The 26,319-nt window shown below is 40.3% G+C and overlaps 1 protein-coding gene across 1 annotated transcript in view; it reads left to right on the plus strand.

Moving 5' to 3' along the window:
- The window catches only part of CAPN9 (calpain 9), a 64,285-nt gene extending 38,325 nt beyond the window's left edge, over nucleotides 1-25,960 (plus strand). Inside the window, exons 8-20 of the mRNA XM_036756696.1 lie at nucleotides 1,337-1,414; nucleotides 2,987-3,147; nucleotides 4,675-4,835; nucleotides 6,278-6,486; nucleotides 10,665-10,701; nucleotides 11,447-11,527; nucleotides 13,809-13,866; nucleotides 14,122-14,186; nucleotides 15,152-15,220; nucleotides 16,258-16,336; nucleotides 19,396-19,512; nucleotides 25,540-25,598; nucleotides 25,934-25,960. Coding sequence (XP_036612591.1) covers nucleotides 1,337-1,414; nucleotides 2,987-3,147; nucleotides 4,675-4,835; nucleotides 6,278-6,486; nucleotides 10,665-10,701; nucleotides 11,447-11,527; nucleotides 13,809-13,866; nucleotides 14,122-14,186; nucleotides 15,152-15,220; nucleotides 16,258-16,336; nucleotides 19,396-19,512; nucleotides 25,540-25,598; nucleotides 25,934-25,960 — 1,201 coding nt within the window. The remainder of the gene's footprint in view (nucleotides 1-1,336; nucleotides 1,415-2,986; nucleotides 3,148-4,674; nucleotides 4,836-6,277; nucleotides 6,487-10,664; nucleotides 10,702-11,446; nucleotides 11,528-13,808; nucleotides 13,867-14,121; nucleotides 14,187-15,151; nucleotides 15,221-16,257; nucleotides 16,337-19,395; nucleotides 19,513-25,539; nucleotides 25,599-25,933) is intronic.
- The last annotated feature ends 359 nt before the right edge of the window (nucleotides 25,961-26,319 follow it).

Here is a 26,319-nt window from a genome sequence, read left to right on the forward strand (position 1 = left end):
CCCTCATGTGGTTTCCTCTTGTTTGCCACTTAGGGGCCCATTTCTCTTTCCACTATCAAAGCTGATCCCAGGAAAGAATCTAGTAACAATCTTTTATACTTTAGCATGAATTAGCTTAAATCAACATTATCACCTCTCCCAAAGACGTTTGCATTTAAAATCTTTCCTCTTATTAATGTCAATCAGACCAAACCAGCCTCTAACGAATGGCTGGCAGGCATTGAACAGAGTGGGCTAGAGACAAGAGAGTCAGGAATCAAACAGGAGCTTAATTTCAAAGTGAGCGGATCTAGATGCATGTGCTGGGGTTCCACCCCTGGTGGGGGACCTGAGGCAGTAAGGGATGAGATCTCTATACTTATAAAAATGGCTATACAGTGAGCTATAGCCCTGACAATGAGTGGTAACAGCAACAATGAGACAAGTTTGATTCATAGCAGAACTTCATGACCAGAACATGGGTATTTGTCTGAGCTCAGAGAACACTTGGTATTGGTCAAAGCAGTATAATAATCATGTGACTTTGCCAGAGGGTGAGATTATCTAGAGGGTGAGCACAAAGGATTGTTGTTATGCCAAACTCAGGGCCCAGCTTGCTTGCTGGGCCTTAGCTCTAGAAAACACGGTATCTCCTAATATCTTGACATTATAATTACTGGAACCAAGGCCTTTTTGCATATGTCCTTGGCTTTTCTTCGCCATTGATAAGGCAAAGTAAGTGATTGCCAGTGATGACCTCTGACCCTTTTTTTCAAGCACTTTGCTGTGTCTGTATTTTTGACAGTTTTCCTGTTTACCCATCCTTCTCCACGACCATTGCCACCTCAGTACCTAAGTGCTAGATCAGGAATCTGGTTTAGTTCAGGAAATTAGAGGAGTCAACTTTATTGAGTGAAATTTAAAAAGTTTAAAAAGCAAATAAACTCAGATCATTACAAATAAAAAAAATTGAATTGCCCAGAGTCACACAGCTAGTAAATATCCAAGGCCAGATCCAGGCCTAGTACCCTGTCCACTGTGCCACCAGAGTGCAGCACTCTCTACTATTTTAGCCAGGCAGTCTAACTGGCTCACATTCAGATTATCAAGACAAAATGACTAACAGGTTTTTTCTTTCTTTCTTTCTTTTTCTTTCTTGTTTTTTTTTTAGCTTTGGAGGTAATTAGGGTTAAGTAACTTGCCCAACATCACACAGCTAATATCTGAGGTCATAGTTGAACTCGGGCCCTCCTGAATCCAGGCCTGATCCTCTTCAACTCTAACATTATATGATTCTATATTCTTTTAGTTTTTGGTGATGGTGCTCTTCCGGAAAACTAACTTTATTTTCTCATAGTTCTCGTGAGTGGAATTTTGTCGACTCATCTGAGCAAAAACGCCTATGCCATTCTGCTCTTGATGATGGAGAATTCTGGTACAGTACCCATGTCTAATGCTATTAAATAACCCCAACTGTCTTTAAGGAAGGTGGTATTACTTACACATCTCCCCTGTGTGCACCATTATTTCATTCATGTCATTCATTCAACAACCATTTATATTAGCTACTTCTAAACATATCTTTCCAGTAGAGAAGAAACCAACATTTATTAAGTGCTTACCAGACACTGTTAAACGCTTTACAAATATTATCTTGTTTTATCCTCACAAGCCTGGGAGGTAGGCAGCACTATCACTGTCTCCATTTTACAGTTGAGGAAACTGAGACAGATAGATGTTAAGTGACTTTTCCAGGGTCACACAGTTAGAACGTGTCTGAGGTTGGGTATGAACTCAGGTCTTGGTGACTCTAAGCCTAGCACCCTATCCACTGAGACACCTAGTTGCTCCTAAAATTACTAGACAATAATCCCCTCGAAGATAGGTATCTTAGAGATCTGGCCCAGTTCCTTCATTTTATAAATGAGGAAATTGAAGCTTAGAGGATTTTAGTGACTTTCCCAAGGTCACATGGATAAGTGACAGCGCTGGGATTCAGAGCCAGGTTCTCTGCTTCCAAATTCAGGGCTCTTCCTGCTGCACGATGTTACATTGTTCCTTGCACATAGTAGGCACTTAATTGTTGTTACTGATCACCTCTAAGGTCTTTTCCATCTCTTATATTGTATAGCTATGTTATTTTTAGTTGCTGCTTTGGTTTTCTTCTAAAAAGGGGAGAGGGGTACTTTATTTCCTTATAGTTCTTCTGAGTGGGATTCTGATGAGATTCAACCTGAGCAAAAACCCCTGCTCTGCATTAAAACTGATTGTCCCCAAACCAGACCAAAAAATGGAATTGGCTGTTTCTTTCTTTGGGGAAGAGTTTTTATTAATTCATTATAGCAGGATCTTCACACCTAGGTATACCACTTGGGTGGTTTGTTGAGAGAGTGTGGATTGATCAATTGATCATCACCACTACCACACAAATAGCTATGTCTCACCACTAGGGGGCAGGTCAGTATAATTTTCATATTTTAAGGGCAGCATTATTCTTGAAACACTTTTTCTCCAAAATGATCCAGGAATTCAACTAAAACCTTCTAAGTGTGGCCAGAGGCCCCTGGGATATTAGGTGTGTATTTCAGAAAGTTGAAAACAATAAGAAAATAAATAGAATGAGATGTATGAATCAAGATAAATAGGACTTTCTTACCAAGGGCCTTCCTTCTTTATGGTGATTGTGTTCCACTGGTTTTACGTTGTTGCAACACCTTCTGTTTCTATTGTCTCCTTTCCACTTAAGTGGTTACAAAACCCCCAATATGGCACCCATCTGTTCACTCCCTTGGGTGGCACCCCTTGTGAAAGGTCAGTTTAGAGTTTCCATTACATGATGCCTGGTACCTTGCATGATTGCCCTTGGTATGTACAGTGAGTGCTAGGGGTCCTTGGTGATAAGGGAAGACAAAAAAGAGGATAAGGCATCCTATAGATGGATTATCATTATTAGGAGCTCTGACACTGACAAGACGAGAGATCTGGGTAATGCTCCTCTTCTTTTCAGGATGACTTTTAAGGATTTCAAAGTTCACTTTGACAAAGTAGAGATCTGCAACCTCACTCCTGATGCCCTGGAGGAAGATGCCCTTCACAAATGGGAAGTGACAGTCCATCAAGGCAGCTGGGTACGGGGATCCACTGCTGGAGGATGCCGTAATTTCCTGGGTCAGTGGTCTGCCTTCCTGCTCTCCTTTCTTGTCCTTTGGAGGTTCAGCTTTTCAATACAGGGGAAAAGTCAGAGGCATCTGATTACCATAAGGGATCATCTGCAAGGCAGGACTGAGGCCAGTATTATGGGAGAGGCCATTGAAAGAAGTTGGAGAACATGGATTTAGGATTAAATGGGAGGAATCTGAGACTGGGGGGGTAATTAGAGAAGAGTCCTACTCAGAAGCTTCTGGGCAAGAGTAGATTCTCACCCTCCTTTTCTTCCCATTAACACCACAAACACTTTAGTTGACTTAATCACTTCTCACCATGACTATTGTAATGGAGACCTAATTGGTCTCCTGCCTCTAATAAATTCCCTTTCCAATGCACTGCTGCCAAATCAATATTCCCAAAGCACTAATCTAACCATGTTACTTTCTTGTCCTCTTCCCCTCCCCACTCCAATTGCAGCAACTCCCTGTTACCTCTAGGTCAAAGGATAAAATGCACATTGCTTTATTCAGTATTTAAAGTTCTTCATAATCTGATTCTATTGTGCCTAAGTAGGCATACTCCCCATTATTCTCCTTCACACACTAGGTTCCAGTCAAACTGGATTACATGATTTTCCTCATATATGGCATTCTACCTCCTGTCTCCATCTCTTTGCACTGTCTGTCCCTCATTGCTGGAATGTACTCCCTCTTCACTCTCTTACAAGCCCATGCTGTTGTTCAGTTGTGTCCAGTGCTCCAGGATCCCATTTGGGGTTTTCTTGGCAAAACTACTAGAGTGGTTTAACATATCCCTCTCCAGATTATTTTACAGATGCGGAAATAGAGTCAAACAGGGTTAAGTGACAGGCCTAGGGTCATGCAGTTAGGAAGTGTCTGAGGCCAGATTTGAACTCAGAAAGAGGTGTCTTCCTTATTCCAGACCCCCAGCACTCTATCTACTGTGCCACCTAGATGCCCCTTAGAAGCCCTAGTAAAGCCCAACTTAACTGTTTACCACCTATACAAGACTTTTTCTAATTCCTCTCTTGTTTTCTAGTACCTTCCCTCCTCTTTCCCAAATACTTTATATTAAGTTTGCATTTGCTTATATATAAACTGTTCTTTGCCTGACAGAATATAAGCTCCTAAAGGACAGGGACAGTTTCATTTTTGTCTGCATCCCTAGTACCTGGCCTAGGAGTTGGCACACAGTAGGTGCTTAATAAAGCCTTGTTGATTCATCAGTTAATTGCCTTAGAGAGGGGCCTGAAGAAAGAGAAAGGAAGAGGGTGTTTAGCAACTTGGAGTAGTGCTCAAAAGGTGGTCACCAGGAGGAAGAAGAAACAAAAAGGCCAACAAAATGGAATGTTGGAGGAGAGCGCAGGAAACAGGCCTAGAAGGCAGAATTGAGGGCACTAAAAACAATGAGACAGAGATGGAGTGGAGTGGAGATGGAGTCAGATCTGGGACAAATAGTATTATTAGGACTTTTTGTTCTTTTGTTTTGATTAAGGAGAAAATATTTTTTCTATCTTTCAAATGGCAGATACCTTCTGGACCAACCCCCAGATCAAATTGTCTCTGACTGAGGAAGATGATGATGGGCAAGAGGAATGCACTTTTATTGTAGCCCTTATGCAAAAGGACAGAAGGAAACTCAAGAAATTTGGAGCTGATTTGCTGACTATTGGATATGCCATTTACCAGGCATGTTCTGCCCAGGTTCCAAAGGTTGACCAATGGGAACGATTTATTGTAGTTGTTATGGCAACTCATGACACTGTCTTCTTGGGCTTGGAGGGTACAATCATTCTGCATCAGTGGAGAATGTGTCCACACATGAAATCATGATTCTTTTGTAAAACTGAAGTTTTATCCAAACTGCTCTTCACGAATGACCATCCATTTTCTAAGTACACATTCTTCAACAAATAGGTCTATGAACTAAATGTGGCACTGGGGCAATGGGTGGACAGAAAAGACTTAACAAAATTGCCTTAAATTCCTCAGAAGAAAAACTTGACATAAATTTATTTCATTACTTCCTCTTGTGGATCCCAAAAGAGACTGTTCTCTCTACTTTCCCAAATCTTACTTATGAAAATCCTGGGAGGGGCCAATAATCTCAGTCTTATACCATAGCTTTTTCTCAGTCTTCCCCTAGTGTGTAAACCAAAACTGCTAACTGCAAAGTACCATCAATTGGCATTTCATTATTGGAGAAAGCATCTCATGAAAGATAAATGAAGCTTTTTTTACTTATAAATTTAATTTGTTTTTTTACACATTGACCCAGAGCATACCTACGTGCTTTTTCCTTTAAAATATACATCAATTTGGGGCTCTATACTATATTTGGGGGTAATCTATATTTGGACCAATACAGTAATTAACCAAGGTAATGAAGTAAAATGGTAGTGATAATGTCTCTAGATATAAAAAATGATATAGATCAACTTTTGGAGCTATGGTTCTCAAAGAATAAGCTGCAGGTCCCTGTTTACTCTACAAGGGCTTCCTTACAGGCTCATTGGAGTATCCATGATTCCTATTTGTCAATGATTTTGCTTTTGTTTCTGATGAAGATTTAATAATTTACCTAGGATATTTCACAAAAGCCAGACATCACCTCAATGCTGTCTCGTTAGAGGCAGAACCCACCCATTCTCATTAAGTCTAACAAGTTCATGAGAATGCGAATTCCTTGATCAGGGACCACGTTTTTACCTTTCTTTGAAGCCTAAGTATTTTATACAACGCCTGGCACAAAGTAAGAGTTTTTAATAAATATGGTGGATTGTTGACTGATTGACTAAGTGACAGACAAGATTTGGAAGGTAGTTAAGAGAAGCTTGAGGGGGTCTTTTGCTCCAATAAAGTGGAAACAATGAAAAGAGCCAAGAAACCAGAATCTGTGACATGGAGATATCCCTGAGCAAGATGAAGCTGATACATGAGGACATATGAGGGGGAAACCTGCTGTGTAGGGTTTCAAAGCACTCTAAATGGAGTTATTTTGGGAGGGGCTTTTTGGGGAGGAGGGGTAGGATTCAAAAGTACACGTCCTCAAATCATGTGAGCATCCTGAAAGTTAAACCTAGTGCTATACTATCCTTTAAGCAAACTCCCCTTTCCGGATTCCATTTTAGAGCCCTGCCAAAGATGAGCATCTCACCAAGGATTTTTTCAGATATCACGCTTCTCAGGCCAGGAGCAAAACATACATTAACCTAAGAGAAGTCTCAGAGAGATTCAAGCTGCCCCCTGGGGAATACATCCTGATTCCTTCAACTTTTGAACCACATCAGGAAGCCAATTTCTGCCTTCGAATCTTTTCAGAGAAGAAGGCCATTACCCAGTGAGTAACAAATTATTGTTATATTAATAATGATAATGTGAACAGCTAAGTGGTACGGTGGTGGATAGAGCACTGGGCTTGGAATCAGGAAGACTCATCTTCAAGAGTTCAAATCCGGCCTCAGATACTTACTAGCTGTGTGACCCTGGACAAGTCACTTAACCCTGTTTGCCTCAGTTCCTCATCTGTAAAATGAGCTGAAGAAGGAAATGGCATATCACTCCACTATCTTTGCCAAGAAAATCCCAAAATGGGAGTTTAAAAATCATCATCATCATTATCATTACCATCATCATTTAATTAGGTGCTAAATTTGGTTGTTCCTAACAACTGAAGGGAGAAGAGCCCTTTGATTTCAGGGTGCTGGGGCAAAGACCTTATGCTGTGTAAACAAAATGATAACATGTATAAAGCTCAGCAAGGTTTACTAATCCCTTTTTTAGCTCAGTTAGCCCTTATAGCAACTCTGTGGCTAGTTGGTAGCAGGGTAAGCCCCAGAACCAAGAAGTTTTATTCTAAATCCACTTTTTATGATTTCATTTCCATGGAAATCATCTTAGTTTCACAGGTAGGGGATTATCAGAGCAATGATCGTTCCTTTCCCATGATTAACATGGTTCATTTCCCAGGGTCATTACCCATGATTCCCTGTTACTGTTTTGACGGTGGTGGTGGTTTTCCATGTTCTAAGAAGGCCAATGGCATTACGGTGATGTCTTGACTTGCAGATGAATTAGAATTAAGTGAGGCAGAACAATTTGTTCCAACAGCCATGAAAGGCAACTGTTACTTTGTGGTGTTCCACCAGAGGTGGAAACAGTGACACACAGCAATATAAATTTAAATTCTGCCTTCCTCCTAACTCTCCTACCGCAACCTTGTCCCAGTAAACTTTGTGAAGGTTCTCTATACACCACATCAAAAAAATGCTTTCTCTAAATACCCTGAGGAGGGAGAGTTCCTTCTTAGCGTCAGCAGCAAAGCACTACGGGGACTGGTTTAATGCTTTGTCGTACCTTCCTAGTGGGGTTAGGAGATCCCAGAGAAGTACCCCTGTGGGTTCTCCGTGCAACTTCCTTCAGACCATTTAGGTGACAACCAAAGTCTACCTGGTGCCTGACTCGATACTTCACATCCATAATGTATCATCATCTCTTTACTGTCCTTGTCTTAGCAAGCACGTTGTGCTTCAATTGGTGGTTATGGAGGAGCTTCCTGTTTTGACCACTCACCCCTGTGAACTGGACTGACAATGACAGTAACTGACACTTGTCATTTACAAGACACTTGTCCTATTTTACCTCACGTGATCCTCACAAACAACCCTCTGGGGCAGGCTAGGCATGTATCTTATCCCCATTTTTACAGATGTGGGACCTGAATTTTATAGAAGAGAAATCATTTGCCCACAGTCACACTGTTAATAAGTTTTAGAATTAGTACTGGAACATAGGACTTCTATACCCTGTATGACCTTGAAGGAAGTCTAGGTCTCAGTTTCTTCATCTGTACTATGAGTTATGTTGTAGTGTGATGAAAACAGGTCAGACCTTAGAGTGGGGTAGGACCTGGGTTTGAATCCTGCCTCCAACATATACTAGCTGAGCAATATAGAGAAGCTGGATCTATGATTTCAGTGGTAGAGTGAGCTCCAAGACACAAAAATTCCCTCTACCGATGCAGGACAGAGATTTCTTGGAAGTGCTTAGTCTTAGAAAGATGCCTAGAGCACCAAGAGATAGAATGATTTGCCTAGAGTCTTACTACCGTTATGGGGCTTGAACCCAGATCATCCTCACTACAAGGTCAGCTCTCTATCATCCCCCATCCCATGCTGCCTCTCAGTAGCTGAGTGCCCATGGACAAATCATTAAATTTCTCTGAACCTCAGTGTCCTCACCTGCAAAGTGGGTATATTCATTCCTAAGTAGCTACATTGGTTTGAAGGACCAAATTGGGTAATGTATGCTAATTGCTATATGAATTTCAGCTTTCATTATCTGCAAGATCTTTTCCAGTGCTAAATCCTATGATCCTAAACCCAGAGGTATGATTCCAACATTCTAAGCAAAGAAACAACCTAGTAGAAAGGAGTCTTTCCTGTTCATAGTTGGCTTACATTCCAGAGATCCATGAGTACAACAAAATGTCCATAAATATCTGGTTATTGGAGTTTCTTATGAATATTTGAAGCTGACATTCAAGAGGTTTCCCTATACTGTATATTAAGGTTATGATTGTTTACTTTATGAATTTAATAAAGAACATCCGTGCCCTCACTTCAAAAATCCTTTATAATGGTTAAAAAATATCTAGTAAATTACATTCTATTCCTCCCCCCCTCTATTATACCAACTGAATATTAAAGTTTTAGGCTATATTCATAAAGAAGCATCAGATTTATGCAAGGACTTCACAGCTTACTTTGATCCTGTGTCTGGAGTGAGGTCAGTAAGTCCTTGGGTGTATAAAGAGAAGAGTCCCATGGGTCTTCAATTCTTGAGATGTTTATATTTGGCAAATCCAACTTCATCTTTACTCTTATCACCAACTAACTCAGCTTAGACTATTATAAAGTCTGACCTCAGAATCAGTTCCATAGCCTATGGATAGGACATCCATATTGCTATCTGCCTCCAGTGGCTTACCTAGTAATTTGAGAGTGCTAAGTAAAAATTTTGGAAAGGATCACCTTAGTATTATTAATAGAAAAATAAACTCATCTCCAGTCTTCTTTCCTCGTATTTTCTCCAGCAGTATAGAGATTGATATTTCATCTCTCGAGACAGACACAATCTGAGATTGAAAGAGACAGAGAAAGAAATATAGAGACAGAGACAATGACACAGAGAGACAGACAGACAGATAGAAACAGAGACAAAAACAGAAGAAGAGGAAGAGACAGCAACAGAGAGACAGAGGACAGATATATGGAGAGAGAGAGAGAGAGAGAGAGAGAGAGAGAGAGAGTTGCGTGCACGTGTGTGTGTGTATGTGTGTGTGCGTGTGTATGTGTGCGTATGTGTGTGTCCTCCACTCAGACTTTAGCTTATTCTCAATTGCCTTTTACACTTTCCCTAAGCTAACTGGAAGCAAATAAGTAGTTAGCCCTCAACAAATAAGGTAAAGCAAGTTATAGGCATAGATATAAGAAGAGAAATAAGAAGCCAGAAGAGACTGCAGAGATTGTGTAGTCCAACCTTTTCATTTACAAGTCAGGAAACTGAAGTAGATGAAGTGACTTACGGAGGGTCATACAGGTGGTAAATGACGGGTAGAATTTGAACCCAAGTCTTTGGACTCCAGGATTATTGTTCTATATGCCTCTGGTATGTGAATAATCATGACATATATTTAAATATCACCTTACATTTTGCAAAGAAATTTTCTTCAAATTGACTCTTTGATAATAGACATACACGTATTATGCCCATTTTGACAGATGAGGAAGTTGAGGGTCGTAGAAATACTGATAGTCACATGGCCACTAAGACTCATAGCAGGATACCAGGTCTTTCAACCCAAGCTCAAGGCCCATTCCATTATCCCATACAGAAGTTCTTAGTAGTTTAATGTAATAAGCAACATTTCTCACATATCCTTTCTTAAAGTAAGCAGAACTCTCAAACAGGAAGGATGTGATGTTCTGGTTAGTCCACTGGTCCCTAAAATTCAAAACCTTCCAAAGATTGTTTGGGTCATAGCCATGCCCATGATTGGGGAAAAGTGGAAAGTTCAATGAAGAAGGAATCCATTGACCTGGGCATTAGCTCCACCTGATCTAGCTGGGCAACTATGGGCAAATGACTTCATCTCTTCAGACCTATTTCCTCATTAGAAAAATGTGTATCATTAGACCTGTTCTTATAACTTCACAGCTGCTACAAAGATCAGTTGAGATCATGGATGTAAATTGTAAAGGATTATCCAAATGAAAGGTATTGATATAAGCCAGAGCTTGTTGGCCCAAAGTCAACCTGTAGAACTCTTGGCCTCTCTCTTCCCAGAGTATCCAAGGATTATGAATAACATGGGAAATGTCTGAAAGGAAGAGAGACCTTCTCAATGGGTCACAAAGTTGAAGGGAGTATGATGGAACAGAGATAGCTATTGCAATGGGTTATAATTGAATCAAGTGTTTTCTAATTCATTGAAGCAAGTGTTTCCTAATTCCACAGGGAAATGGATGGAAATGTGGATATTGCCCTCCCAGAGGTAAGTCTTTAAAGTAGTATGTGTTTTTAAGGAGTTCTAGAACCCAGTTGATAAGGAGATGAAGGGAAAATTAATCATGTGATTTTTAGTTATGTGACCGGCTGATGTTTTAATGTTAATATAGTGTCATGGATAAAGCACTAGATCTGGAATCAGAAAATCTTGGATTTCACTCTCCCAAATGACATCTATTTATTAGCTGTACGGCCATTAGCAATTCACATAATCACTCTGAGCCTCATTTCTGCATCTACCTCCCCTCCTTTTGTTTTCCATTTCATCAGGCTGCTTCCTCCTTTCTACCTTTATTCACAGTTTCTCTAATGTTTTCAAACCCCTCATTGGGGTTGAAGGGAGGACAATGTCAGGCCTCCATTGCTCCCACTTCTTGTGCTTCTTTCTTCTAACCCCAATGAATTTAATAACCAGGCCCATAAGAGAGATCACTGGGGTGTCAGAGAAGTCCTATCACCACATTCTGAAACGATTCCTTCAGTACTTTCCATTTGTCCCAACAGTATACCTGAAACCTTTTGAGTGGACTTTTCTGCCTCCACCCTAACACCACCACTCCCTCCCCCATCATGGGCACATCCAAAAGCAGCTGGAATATATTAGCACGTTAACCAGTTCTTTCAATATACCAGCAGTCTGCCTTGGGCAACTCGGAACGAACTCTGTCTATGCAAAGCACTTCAAACATGTTTTTCCTAAATCTCAGAGTATACCTTTGTTTTTTCTCTAGCCATCTAAACCAACTTCACCTAGTCAAGAAACCGAGGAAGACAAACAGTTCCGAGCACTGTTTGAACAGATTGCAGGAGAGGTAACAGAGAACAAATATATTCGAATTCATGCAAAAATAGCACATCTTTAGACCTCTAACCTGGGAAAAAGAGTCATGGGATTGAACCATTTTTATTTCTTGTCCTGCTCTTAACATGGAAAGATTTGAAGGAGAAGGATATTTTGCCTTTTTTCCCCAGTCTTCTCAGCAGCTTCAGTGGTAATAATGCAATTTGTTAGCCTGAACCTTGGCAGGAAAGTTATGAAATATAATGAATCTTATAAAAGCAGGTGCTGAGATAGAGGATCAGGTAGCCACATGTATGGTACTGTAATTTGAGAGGCTCCTGTTTTAGAGTGGTGTTAAACTCAAATAGAATTGGGGGCCACTAATTTGTACATAAGGATCCCTATGCACCTCTAATTAACTTAGTTTTAAAATGTAATGTTATCTACATTTTATTGTATTTTTATTTATTTTGTTGTGGACTATTTATGCCCAACCTGTGGTAGAGCTGTCCGAGCTCATATTGGTCTGATCAGCCACAGTCAGAAACGCTGTACCTTGACTCCAATATAGTAGTGTCATTTTGATCCTCTTTGAGAACAAAGGACAACAACCAACCACCATTTATTTTGTTAAATATTTCCCAATTACATTTTAATGTGGTTTTGGCTGCATTTTGGAGTGTTGGTGGCCATATGTAGGCTATAGGCTGAATATTTGACACTTTTGCTCTAAAAGATTCATCTAAATGACTAAAATTATTTCTTATAATTATTTAATACCAAAATTTGTGCTGAAATTCCCATCTTAAGTATCATTCCTTTGAGCTAAGGCATTGTTTCTTCAGGAGGCCCTCATTATTCTATTTTTATTTAGTAATACATTAGTATGAACTAATCACTTAGTCAGCTTCAAAAAGAAAAGCTCTATGGTATTGCCAAATTTCTAAGAAGTAACAAAATAATGAAAATGTTTAATATTCAAATGTACTCAGTATGATTTAGTCTCTCTTTTTTTTTTAAGAACAGGAAGCGCTTCAGAATCTTGTATCTCCCTTTCTGTATCCTGCTTTTCCCCATTCTGTTGCCTTGTGCCCTCATAATGGGCATTGGCTGCTCATACCCTCCCCATACGCACACGCACTGCTTTCATGGAAAACCTAGTCCTCAAGGTGTAATGACTCATGATCTGACCTCCCTCCTCTTCCCTCCCCTCCCCAATCTTAACCATTCTCTCCCCAGTCTCTCAGCTGAGAAGAATATCGTCTTCTCAACTAGCTGTGGTAGTAGTGCTAGTGACCAACTAAACAATTTATATTGGATGTTAATGACTAGTAACTACTTAATATCTAAACAATTTGTATTAGATGTTAATGATTAGAGAGAATGGTATTTTAAAATACAGAAGTAGCTGTGGTGTAACAGAAAGCACAATGAAATTAGAGTCAAAAGACCTAGATTCTAGTCCCAGTTTTGGATAAGGCCCTTAACCTGTTTCTCCACCTATAAAATGGGGAAAATAATACCAGCATTCTCTACCTCACAGGGCTGCCATAAAAATCAAATGAGATAAGTATGTAAAATCTCTTTGAAAACTGTAAAGCACTCTAAAAGTGGAAGGTATGCCTGAAGAGGGCAATGCCTTAACCTAAAGGAATGAATTGCAAATAGTGGAATTGCAGATACCAGGGCAGGAAGGTGAGAATTTTGTTTTTATTTTTGTTTTTTTGTTTTGTTTTGGGGGGAGGGGTAGAAATAGGCCAGGCCTTCTTAACTTTCCTTAAATAAATTTCCATTAAATCAAAAGTTCTTAACTTTTCTGTACCTTTGACCACCTTGACAGTCTAATGAAGCCAATGGCTCCCTTCTCAGAATAATGTTTTTAAATGGATAAAATAAAATACATAAAATTACAAAGTAAAATATTGTCATCAATTTTTTTTTAAATTCATGGCCAAAATTTACCTAGTCGTGTGACCTTTGGTGAGTCACTTAATTTCTCTAGTCCTAGGTTTCCTTATTGAAGAAATGAGTGGCTTGAATCAGATGACCCTCTGAGGTCCCTATGAATTCTAACATTTTCTACTTAATTTTGCCTTGAGCTGGTCCTCCCTCTTTCAAGGAGACTTAATGTTCCACAAAATGATGAGGCCAGGAAAGTACAAAGTGCCAAAGGGCCTAATCCTTCCACAGGGAGTAAGTAAGACTTAGCTTGGTAATTCAACATCCTTGGGCCAAAGACATCTGGAATCTCTTTCCTTTAAACAAAGAAGTTGGTAAGGCCTGGGAAAAGAAATTGTCCGTATTTTCAACAGGACATGGAGGTAACAGCAGAGGAACTGGAATATGTTTTGAATGCTGTGCTGCAAAAAAGTAAGTGTCCAAACCAACCTCTTCAATTCCAGGACGCAATTAGCAGAGGAATATTTATCGCTACGCCACGTTTTCTATTGTATCTTTTTTTTAGTTTCTCCTTTGCTCTCACTGTGTGCTTAGCTGTTTTCCCTTGTATTCAGGGCTGAGATTTTACACTTATTTTTGAGATGTCCTGATGCATACTTGCGCTTTTGTAATCTCAGGAATGAGAGGGGGATTTTGTTGTCATTTTTGCTTTGTGTGTGTTTGCAGAAAAGAATATTAAATTCAAGAAGCTAAGCCTCATTTCCTGCAGAAATATCATTTCTCTAATGGATGTATCCTTTCAAATGCATGGCTAGAAATCAATGCTCTTGTCCCTAAGCCCCTTTCTACCTCTATAGGTACAAAGAGGAATGAAAGAAAAGAGTAGGTAATGGGAAAAGTAGTGGGTTTGGGGCCAGAGGGTCTTGATCACAACCCTGGGCCTGATATTTACTATCCATATGAGCATAGGAAACCTATTTGACCTCTCTAGAACACAGTGTCCTCATCTGTAAAGACTAAATAATCTCTAGAGTCTATTCCAACTCCAGATCCTATGAGGACCTTCTTTGCTCTATTCTGAACTATGTCCAAGAGATAATGCAAGCAAAACCTTCTTGCCATCCACTAGAGGTCATATTTCAATGGGCTACATGCAAGAATTTTTTTACCAATGGGTCACCAGGAATATTTATGGGGTGTATAAAAATGTAAGTAGTTTGATGGGGGATCCCAGCTGGAGGCTGGGTCCCTAAGTGAGGTGATATCAAACCCATGACCCAATATGGTTATTTCCCTGTTCTTAAAGAATAATTTAAAAAATTACCTGGAAGGAGACAGAAAGAGCATAGACATGTGCAGGTAAAAGGGGTATGTTTTAAAATAAAATTTTAATGACATCCTTTGTTTTTATATTGCTCATTTTTCTTGCTGTGTATCTCTGGTAAGGGTGACTTTAAAAGGATAAAGTGTTCTTTTTCCTACTTGAGGTACTGATAATAGGATCAGAAGGCTTTTTTAAAAAAATGTGTTTTTTTCTTACAAAACTATTCTCTTACTTCCTTTCTTCTGATATGAAGGGTTTTAATGATAAAATAAAGGACTCTTAATTTTCTTCATCCTGGGTTTCCACAGAGGAGTGTTCTTCCTCCCCATCACACCATTCTTTCTAAACAGACTCCAGATCTGAAATTCCACCAGAACCCTCTGACCTCTTGACCTTTACTCATATTCTTTCTTGACACGTTGTCCCATCCAGACCAATGGCAATGGAAAACTGGAGTTCGATGAATTCAAAGTGTTCTGGAACAAGCTGAAGACATGGATAGTATGTAACCCACATTGTTGTGTGATTATGTGGTACCTCACTGTCTACAACTAGTCTGCTGTTTTACTTCCCCACTGTAAATTTAAAGGAGCCAGTTTGGCCCTTTGGATAGTTACAGAGAAGAAATTATAACAAAATTCCATCACTATGAAGAAATTCTAGTTTTAGTAGTCTACCAGGGTGCCAGTTCGTTATAAGGGTGGGAGTGAAGGGAATCTCCTCTTAAAGAAAATTGTGCTGTTATTAATTATTTGAGGGCATCAACATACCCTTACAGAAAATTTTCTCTTCCTGACCCCAACTTAAAGTTGCACCTGCATCAAGTGAGAGGAAGAGTTGGCAATCACCCGGATAATATGATAAATGGTACCATCCTTGGGTGCCATCTTTGAAAGAGTCAAAAGATTAGCTTCGGTGTAGAGAGGAGGATTTTGGCTCAATCAACCACTCAGGGCAGTCGGTGGCACAGTAGACAGAGCATCAGGCCTGGAGTCAGGAAGATTCATTTTCCTGAGTTCAAATCTGGTCTCAGATGCTTCCTAGCTGGGTGGCCCCAGGCAAATTACTTAACTCTGTTTGCCTAAGTTTCCTCATTGTAAAATGAGCTGGAGAAGGAAATGGCAAACCACTCCACTATCTTTGGCCAAGAAAACCCCAAATTGGATCACAAATAGTTGGGCATGACTTAAATGACTGAACAAAATCAAATACTTCCTAACAGAACAATCTCAAAATGGAATAGGTAACCATAGAAAGTGGTGGGTTTTCCTTCACTCAAGTGAAGCCTTCAAGTGAAGTGAGACAATGTGGTACAGTAGAATGCACCTTGAGTTTGGAATCAAAGACTGAGTTTAAATTCCTACTCTGTGACATCACCTGGGGAGCTTAGGCAAGTCAGCAGCCTCTCTAGGGTCTCAGTTTCTCATCTGTAAAATGAAAGAGTTGGACCAGACAGACTATGAAATCCCTTCTGACTCTAGTACCACGATCCTATGATCACTTCCGACTCTGATATTCTGCAATTCCTTCCTGCATAGAATATCTTCCTTCGATTCGATGCTGACAGATCTGGAACCATGTCCTCCTATGAGCTACGGCTAGCCTTGAAGGCTGCAGGTAAAACAGAAGCATTTGGGGTTTTAATGAGGGGCACCAAGGAAAGATGGTGAGTGGGCAGGAATTAGAACTGTGTGGAGAAAATGCAGGGCAAAACAATGATGCAACAAGAAGAATAAGCTCACTCTCATCCCAAGAGGGTGTCACACCCCCACTTCTGACTGTGGCTCTCACACTGCATGGAGCTCAAGAGGCTGTGATGCAGCCTGGGGCTCCTCTGATTTTCATATTAGGATGTTAACATCTGTTATTCTAGACTCTAGAGCATCTCACTGTCATGTGGCCCTTTGGGTTTGGTTAATGGTAATCACAAAGGTAGCTGTAATATAGCATAACTGTGAGTGACTTATCACCGAGACCATCCTACCATCTTTGATGTCAGAAGAGTATGAATTCTATGGCTCTGCCACTGAACAGGTAGTAGAATTTGGAGTAAGTCATTTTATCCCTTCGTGTTTACTTTCCCTGCATGGCACAATGGCAGTAGTACTAGCTCTGGAGTCAGAGAACCTGGGTGAAAACCCTATCTCTGGTACCATATATCCTTGGGTTAGTCACTTAAATTCTATGGGCCTCAATTTCCCTATCTATGAAATGAAGGGATTAGACTAGATTGTTTCTGGGGTCCCTTCCAGCTTTAATTCTATGCTCTTATGGTGCTGGTCAAATAATATTTGTAAAGCTCTTAGCACAGTGGTATATGGTAGGAACTATATCTATATAGCAGGGACAATATTATATTATGGGCAGCTAGGTGGTGCCGTGGATAGCGCACCTGGTCTGGAGTCAAGAAACAAGTTCAAATCTGCCTTCAGACACTTACTAGCTATGTGACCCTGTTCAAGTTATTTAACCATGTTTGCCTCAACTTCCTCATCTGTTAAATGAATTGGAGAAGGAACTGACAAACCACTCCAGTATCTTTGCCAAGAAAATGCCAAATGGGGTCACAGAGTTAGATGAGATTGAAACAACCAAACACCACCAAATATTATATTATATTACATTATTAACAGAATTTCAGATGCCATGGTAGGCACCTGAGAATGTTTTAGTTTTGGGGGTGGCGGTGTGGAAATAGGCCAGGCCTTCTTAACTTTCCTTAAATCAATTTGCATTAAATCAGGAGTCCTTAACCTTTTCTGTACCTTTGACTCCATTGGCAGTTTAGAGAAGCCTTCTCAGAATAATGGTTTTAAATGCCTAAAACTCTTTTATATATGTTATTATTATACAAGTATAATGATAATATTATGACCCAAGTTATTGTTATTATTAAGGAAGGTGGTCATTGAGCATCCTCTGTTCTAAGGTATTTCTTAAGCATCACCCAGTGCTAAGCCGGATACTGCCCAAAGCGAGTTTGACGGACGTGATCCCTGAGCACTTCAAGAGTGTAAAAAGAAAGGAAGGTAGAAACTCTCAGGAACTTGGTCAGCAGGTTGAGGAGAGGTTTATACATCCCAAGGTCCTATTACCCTTTTATCCCTGGGGATTCCCTTACAGGGTATTGGTGGAAGGTCTTTGCAGAGGACAAAGTTAAAGAAACCTGGGTCTTGAATCTTGCAGAGAGGAAGGTGTAAAACTATGTTGCTTATGGCCAGGCCTCCTGGACACGAACTTTATAAAAATGGATACATCTCTTCCTCCCTCCCTCCTTAACAGTAACTGAGGAGGCAAAAAGATCCCAGTGACTAGTTGTATACAATATTCTTGTTTACCCATTTGTGACCTTTCCAGCAATTTGCTGAAAGCTGAGAAAGCAGGCAGAAATGAAAGGAGACAAACAACCCATTTTAGCATACATATCTTGCAGGGCATATTTAATGTGCATTACTCATTTCTGAAAGTCTGTAAAATGTGTGCCAGCAGAGATTCTCCCTGGGAGATGTCTAGCTTTCAGGAGCCTCTGACAGAATCAAACTCCAATGTCCATGGGAAACATCTGCTTACTCTGCAGGTATCCACAGCTGGAGTACCAGGGATGTTGGTGAATCCTGTGTGTTGCCTAGAAACTCTGAAATGGATGCTGGGACATAACTAGGGATAGCTAACTTGGAACACAGCCCTGGATGTCAGGAGGCAGGACCTTTGTTAAGAATGGAGTTGAGTTAGGGATGGCCACCCACTTGGATGATATTTCCTGGAAAGTCAAGAGGTCCTAAGGGGGGAATGCTGGTGTCATGATCTCAATACGATAATACCAAATTCAGGAGAGTAGTGGAAAATGCACTGAACCTGAAGGGGAGGCCTGAGTTTGAACTGCACCTCTGGTACTTAACTAGCAGTGTGACCATGGGCAAGTCATTTAATCTTTCTGAGCCCCAGTTTCCTTATCTGAGAAATGGGGATAATAATTGTACCAATCCTGCAGGGTTGTTAGGAGGATCAAAAGAGAAAATAACTTTAAATAACTATACAAATACCAATCATATTATGATAAGAGGCAGAGAGCTGGCCTTGAAACCAGGAGAACCTGGATTCAAATCTTACCTCTGACAAATACTGTCAATGTGACCCTGGACAAGTCATATAACCTCTCAGTGGTCTAGATAGCTCTCTTCATAAAAACTGTCAGACACTCCCAAGTGCTGTTAAATCAGATTAAAATGAAACTAGGAAATATTTAGCAAAATGAAAATGCAACAGAACCTATATAATGTTAATATGTGGTTTTCTAAGCCAACATGAGGCAGCTGGGATCCTTATGTAGGGCTTAGAGACCCCCATTTTATATGAATTTGACATCTACATTGTAGAGGAGGTGTTGGTAGCTGTATTGGTTCCCTATCTCAATGAAATCAGAGAACTAGTCCCTACCCCTATAATTATCATATCCTTGAAGTCTTGTGTGCTGGGCCAGGCTGTGAGCTGCCCAAAGGCTGAAACATAGAGGAACCTAAAGGATCATGGGGCCCCCTGTCACAAGGTCGGTCAACAAATAGCACCGCTCCTGACAGCACCTTCTGAGTCACCCCTATTTTCCCCTGTATTCCTTTATCAGAGGTCACACCTTAATCCTCTTTGTCACCTATATGTTCTTCTGTTGTTTTTTCCAGGCTTCCAGCTGAACAATTACCTCCTGCAGCTAATTGTCCTAAGGTATGCTGACGAGCAGTACCAACTTGACTTTGATGATTTCCTCAACTGTATGATCCGGTTAGAGAATGCAAGCCGTGAGTATCCTTCTCAGCCAATGTCTTAGCATCACTTAGGGCATGGTCCAATCTAGGCTGCATCCAACCCCAGTCTCACCTGCTGAGACATACTGTAATCACAAGTAAGAGACAGAAATCGTTAAAATAAGTGGTGACAATTATGCCACTACAGGAGCTGGCAGCTCCTGTCTCTTATAGATAGAGTTTAGTAGGAGGCTATGTGGTACAGTGAAAAGCAGAGCTGGATTTGGAATTAGGGGCTCTGGGTTCAAATCCCATCTCTGTCTCTTTTATCTCATATGACCTCGGGAATGTTGACCTTTGGGGACCTCTGGTTCCTCATTGATAAAGACAAAGGAATTTAGTTAGCTGACCTTTGATGTCACTTCTAGCTCTAAATCTGTAAGCCCAGTTAATGACTTTTAATGTAATGGATGAAAATGCTTATTTCTCTATAGTAATGTGACTGGATTTGAAAGATGTTACACTTAGGGGCAGCTAGGTGGCATAGTAGAGCATTGGCCCTGGAGTCAGCAGATCTTGAGTTCAAATGTGTATACTCATACTTATTAGCTGTGTGTGACCCTGCGCAAGCCAAGAAAGGAAGGAGAGAGGGAAGGAAGGAAGGAAAGAAGGAAGGAAGGAAGGAAGGAAGGAAGGAAGGAAGGAAGGAAGGAAGGAAGGAAGGAAGGAAGGAAGGAAGGAAAGAAGGAAGGAAGATGTTACATTTGTGCAAACTGTGCAGATCTTAGGAGACTGTCATGTTTTAGGTCAAAGTCCATTACAACTAATACTATTATGACAAAAAATTATTTTAATAAAAAGATTTTTAAATTTCATTGATGATATGCTTGTCTTGTGATGCTATATATACAATATGTTTCTGACAAATATTTGGTGCTCATAATTAAATATTTCCTTACAATCAAGAGTAGAATGTTATCTCTCATGATGACTCTCATGACCATGACTTAGAGTCACAGAGTTGGAAGGAACTTTACCTCCTTATTGTGCAGAAAAGGAAACTGAGGCCCAAAGTGCTGAAGTCACTTGGCCAAGTTCTCATGGCTAGTTAGTAGGTTGTGTTTGTCCTTCATTTTCAAAGAGGACCATGACATCAGGAAAATGATGATATGACCTGCAGTTGACTTTGATTTGAGTGAGGTAGGGCTGTGCAAGGTCACCAGCCTCACTTTCTCCTCCAGAGCCATCTGTAACCAGATATTCGTTAGGATGACTGGAGATGACCCAGAATGCAATAGGGAGACCCCATCCCTTTTAGGCTCAGGCCTTTTCATATACTCACTTAGAGTGAGGTAACAATCATTCAGTGAAGAGGCCTCTTTAAGAAGTGAGTCAAGGGTTGGCCCGTTTAATTAGAAAAAAAAGGGGAAAAAATCAAGGTGGGAGAGGAAGACCCTCAGAGTTGCTGTTCCAGCTAACCCACTTCCCTTTCCACCCCACCAAATGCTCTGTATTTTACTTTCTCCACCATCTTAATAAAAAGTACTGGCTGTGTTTGGAAGGTAATTAATGCTGCATAATTGGTTATGACCTAGGAAAAGGCTCTAGGAGTCAAAAGTGGTATCCCAGAAACTTTGGCCCAATGACCTGCTATAGCCAAGAAGGGCCAACAAAATGCTGGACATAATTAGGAAGGGTGTTGGAAATAAAGCAGAAGAGGTCTTCTTGACCTTGGAAAAACCCATTAACATCTGCACATAGAAGTCTGCAAAAAGTTCTGATTATCGTACACCGAAGAAGATGCAGTGGAGCATGAGATGATCCAGAGAAAGACAACTAAAATGATTAAAGTAATGGAGTGTCTTTTCTGTTAGGAAAGTACTCTCCATTCTGCATAATAAAAGCTGAAGGCATAAAATAATGAAGGATGTGGTTAAAGGGAACACAACCCAATTTTTACCAAGTCTTCAAACAAAAGAATAGGGAAGTACTGCTTACAGTTTCAGAGTTTAAGACAATAGGAAGAAGTACAACTTTTCCTAACCGGTGTCAAACTTATAGAACTCGTTTTCCCAACCAATTCAAGAAAATAAATTACTGAGAAGCATGCTGGTGAGCATAGAAGTTGTTCTTCAAGTATATTTCCATCCACCTGCAGTATTGCTCTCTTCCACCCTAGGTTTATTTCAGCCTAAAGAAAGATGTAAAAAGAAAAAGATTTAAGAAATTTTTAAATAAGTTAAAAGGGTTTTTTTTAATTTTAAATAAATACATAGTTGTCAGATCCATAATGGCTTATCAAGGGAAACAAGCATGTTTGGAGATACGTCTTCTGAACTCCAAGATTGCCATGAAGGAGGGCAACCCTGCCCTACAACGAAATGCTCCTTTGGGATCATATAGACTTCTGGCTTAAAAAAGAATATGACTCTGACTTAGAGATATGATGACCTGGGGGAGGGGGAGTGAAGCATAAAATTTCAAGAAAAAAACAAAACAAAAAAATTTTCCCCAATGACTTCCTAGAGCTACTTCCCCAGCTCAGGGAAAAAAAAAACTAAAATGATTTTCTAAAGTTTATAAAATATGTATTTCTCTGAACAAACCAAGTCTTAACGCATTTTCACATTCCTAACTAAGGTGACTTTAATTTGTAAATGATACTAAATCAGTCCAATAAGCAATGTCACATATATTTTAACTTTGCCCAAAATTTACATTAAGTATTTTCTCTTATCACCCTTAAAATTTTTGACTGTTTCATAACTCTACTTTGTGGTTTCACAGGATCATAGATTTAAAGTTGGAAGGAGACACAAAGGCCATATAGTTCAAATATCTGTTTACAAATGAGGAAATGAGGCCAAAATAGGTTAAATGACTCATCCAAGGTTAAATAGGCAATAAGGAATAGAGTCAGGATTTGAACCCAGGTAGGTCCTGTGACTCCAAATCCAGCATACATTTTCCACTACGCCATATTCTTCCATTCTTATTCTACTTCCATGGGGAAAGTAGCTTCATTTTTTAGTTATCTAGTGATCTCTGATGTAGACTAATAAAAATACCCTTTAGCAACCTTATGAGGACTATTTGGAGGTCCAAGGACATATCTGTTTTTTCCTTCATGATTCTTCAAGGAAACATCATATCACAGTAACATTTCCTATTAATGAAACTTTCTTGATCTTCATGTTCTCTTGTTCTGAATTGTTAGCTACCATCTGGGTGACTTCCAAGACCAAAATGAATTTATCTCCAATTTACAATATAAACATTCTTGTTGGAAGAAAGTAGGAAGAAACTGGGTTATTGTTTTTCATGTCCTTTGCTCAGCCCCAATTACTTCAAATGAAAAGTTTCTCTGAAAGCCAAGATCTGGAGTTCCACCACTTGGTCTGGTGCAATTTTCTAAGAATTGGACAAAAATATGGATCTTTATGAAATCTGAAAGCATTCATTAATCAGTTACTCAAATAAATGGAATAAAATAACATTCCAAGTAAGGTGGTGTCAAGTAATGTTAAGAGGGCTGTTTTGAAAGGTCCTCAAAAGTACTAAGGTGTGGTCATCTCCAATCTCAACTTCATCCATTAATCTTGAGTTGAGCAGATTCTAGTGAATGGATTCGTGACCTCTAGCCTTAATGGGTGTAACCTCAGTCATACTGTGAGACCTGTTAAAGGCCTTAGCTTAAAAAGGCCAAGGTTCCCCACTGCATCCAGAGCCATCTCCAATAGTCCTGATCTATATCTCACTACCAGACTCAGATGGCTCCTGAGGACAAACTGAGGCTGGTGACTTTGCACAGCCCTCCCTCACTTAAATCCAATTCACTTGCATGTCATGGCATCATCTTCCTGATGTCACGGTTCTCTTCAAGAACAAAGGACAAACAACAACAATATGACCCCCAACCTCAGAGGAGACAGATTGGATTTCTAAACTAAAATGCTAGGTAACCTCTTAATGGGATACGTGCATGGCCCAGATGAGTAAACCCATTCAAAAAACCAAATTATTGAACAGAAGATTCCTTGGTGAGCATGAAATCAAAGAAAGGGAATTGAATGTTCTTAAAGTATATTTCCATCTACCTGCGGTATTTCTCTTCCAGATGTATTTCAGGCTAAATAGCTGAAATTGGTCATCTTAAATTCAGAGCACCATCATTATAGGTCTATCTTGGAGGCACTGTGACCAATTCTGAACTGGACACACTATCCTTTTGCTAGGTTTCATATGGGCCCAGATTTCACAATTTCCACATTTCTATCTCGTTGGAAGACCTTTATAATAACTCTCCATTTCAGAGCAGTTTCTCTCTGTGTACCTTGCCAATGACCTGGTTCCTATTTGCCTTGGGAAGCATTCCCAGCCATCAGCTGATCCCTGCCTGTAGTGTGTCCAAGTTTATCTACAGTATGCATGTTCAGATTGGCCACACAGATGGAGACCTTTCTCTAACCTTTATGTGATTACCTTTCACCTAATCCCTGATGTCTATCATGAGGTTTGGGGTCCCCTGAAGGTCACTTGTGACATCTCTACTAATGAATCAAATGATCTTACCTCCAGGGAATGGAAATAGTTGACTATAGATACAGTTGTCCACCGAGCAGCAAGTTTATACTGAAAAGTGGCCAAATCCATGTTAGGTGTCAATGTTATGATGATAAGCTGTTCCCTGCTCCCTGTTTTCCCAACCCCACTCTCTCAATCCCTTCATGTTCTCATAATTTCTTTCCAAAAGAAACAAAGGAAAAGTTATACATTTATACAGTGCAAAGATAAATATGACCTATTTTGTTTATTATGTGACCAGATCTTGCCCACAGGAAGAATGAGAAACAGGCAAAGTTTTACTTGGGCAGTCTGCCATCTTCCCTTTCAGTCCCCCCTTTCCCCTCCCTTCCCTTGAGTGCTTATCTTGTCTCCCATTTCAGTCAGTCAGTCAACAAGCATTTATTAAGCACTTATTACTTGCCTGGTGCTGTGCACTGGGGATGCAAAGAAAGGGAGGAGGAGGAGGAGGAAGAGAGAGAGAGAGACAGGGAGAGAGAGAGGAGGAGGAGGAGAAGGAGGAAGAGAGAGAGAGAGAGAGAGAGAGAGAGAGAGAGAGAGAGAGAGAGAGAGAGAGAGACAGGGAGAGAGAGAGAGGAGGAGGAGGAAGAGGAGGGAGGGGGGAGAGAGAGAGAGAGACAGGGAGAGAGAGACAGGGAGAGAGACAGGGAGAGAGAAACAATCCCTGTTCTCAAGGAGCTCACAGTCTAACGAGGGAGACAACATGCAAACAACCATGAACAAACAAGATATTGTTAATTCAGTCACTTCTGACTCTTAGTGACCGTATGTGTAATTTTCTTGGTAAAGATACTGGAATGGTTTGCCATTTCCTTCTCCAGTTCATTTTACAGATGGGGGAATTGGGACAAACAAAGTTAAGTGACTTGCCCTGGGTCATGCATCTATTTGAACTCAGGAAGATAAGACTTCCTGACTTTCTATACTCTACCCACTGTGCCACCCACCTAGCTGACAAGGTGGCACAAGAAATATATAGGATAAACTGGAGATAGTCAAGAGATTATTATTATTACTATCAAGAAGCTATCACAGCTCTGGCAGTAATGTCAGTTGATGATGGCTGAAGACCTTCCCTATGGTATTTGTCTTTTCACTGGGAAAAACCTTCAAGAAATAAAGGAATGAGCCTCGAATGGTGGGATTTCAGGCCTTGCCCCAGACCTGGGATATTTTGGAGTAGAACAAATCTGGTTGGCATGCATGAACTCATACCACACAGGTGACTGCCTAGTTCATCTATTTGTAAGGCTGCCCCATATGGTGCTAGTTTTGAGATTCGATGGATTTCACTGGTTCAAAAGCATATCCCAGCACTGTTCTAATGGCACTATCCTGGAATTGGTTGGTCTGTTTGGAGCATTTGACAGTCTGTCACTAGATGGTGCAATTCCCACAGCATCTACTTGGGACATAGAGCCGATTTTGCATTTAAAAATGATTAGGAACCTGGAGGAATTGTCCCTAATCGGGCTTTCTTAATGTCTCTCACTTTAGGGGTGTTCCAGGTTCTCAGTGCAAAGGACAAAAAATGTATTCAGCTCAACATAAATGAGGTATGACTACAGCCAAAATGTCCATGCAGAAATCTGTTTGCTTGTCCTGTTTTCCTTTACCTTTTATTGTTCTTTTCTTCCTGTCATTTATGATCCTCCTGTCTATCCCCATTATAATTTCTCATTCTTTCTCTTGCTCATTCTCTCACATCTGAGGCCCATAAAGCAAGCTGTCCAAAGCCACCCTGTGAAACATAGAGTGAACCAAGGAAGTTTGGATTCTTATCTCAGTGACCTAGTGATAAAGACAAAATCAGGGACATTCCCATGACTGGTGGAAAAGCTGGAGTAAAGCACAAGCCCTTCTAATTCTGTGTCTTTCCTTTTATTCTCAGTTCATCAGTTTGGCAATGAATATTTGAAGTGGTCTCTGATCTGGATGTGAGCTCTCACCATGCCATGCCCTTTGGTCCATGAACAAAAGAACTTTTGCTAGATGGTGCCCATGTGTCCAAGAACTGTGAATGAAGGTTCCCTCTTTTATAATCCCGCTTTCCCACTTGATGATTCTCCTTAATGTGATCAAAAATGAATGCCATAGGCTCAGATATATTTCTTGTCTAGAGATGAAAGATTATCAAATGGGAATTGGTGGTGGTGGAAGGAGGTGACTTGCCCACAGAGTAAGTCATCTCTAGTAATCACATGCATTTTGTTAAGGATGACTCAGAACTCCAACACAGATAACCTTTGACTTCACAGAATTCTTAATGATTTCCCC

This window comes from Trichosurus vulpecula, chromosome 4 (assembly GCF_011100635.1).
Source record: "Trichosurus vulpecula isolate mTriVul1 chromosome 4, mTriVul1.pri, whole genome shotgun sequence".
Taxonomy (NCBI): domain Eukaryota; kingdom Metazoa; phylum Chordata; class Mammalia; order Diprotodontia; family Phalangeridae; genus Trichosurus; species Trichosurus vulpecula.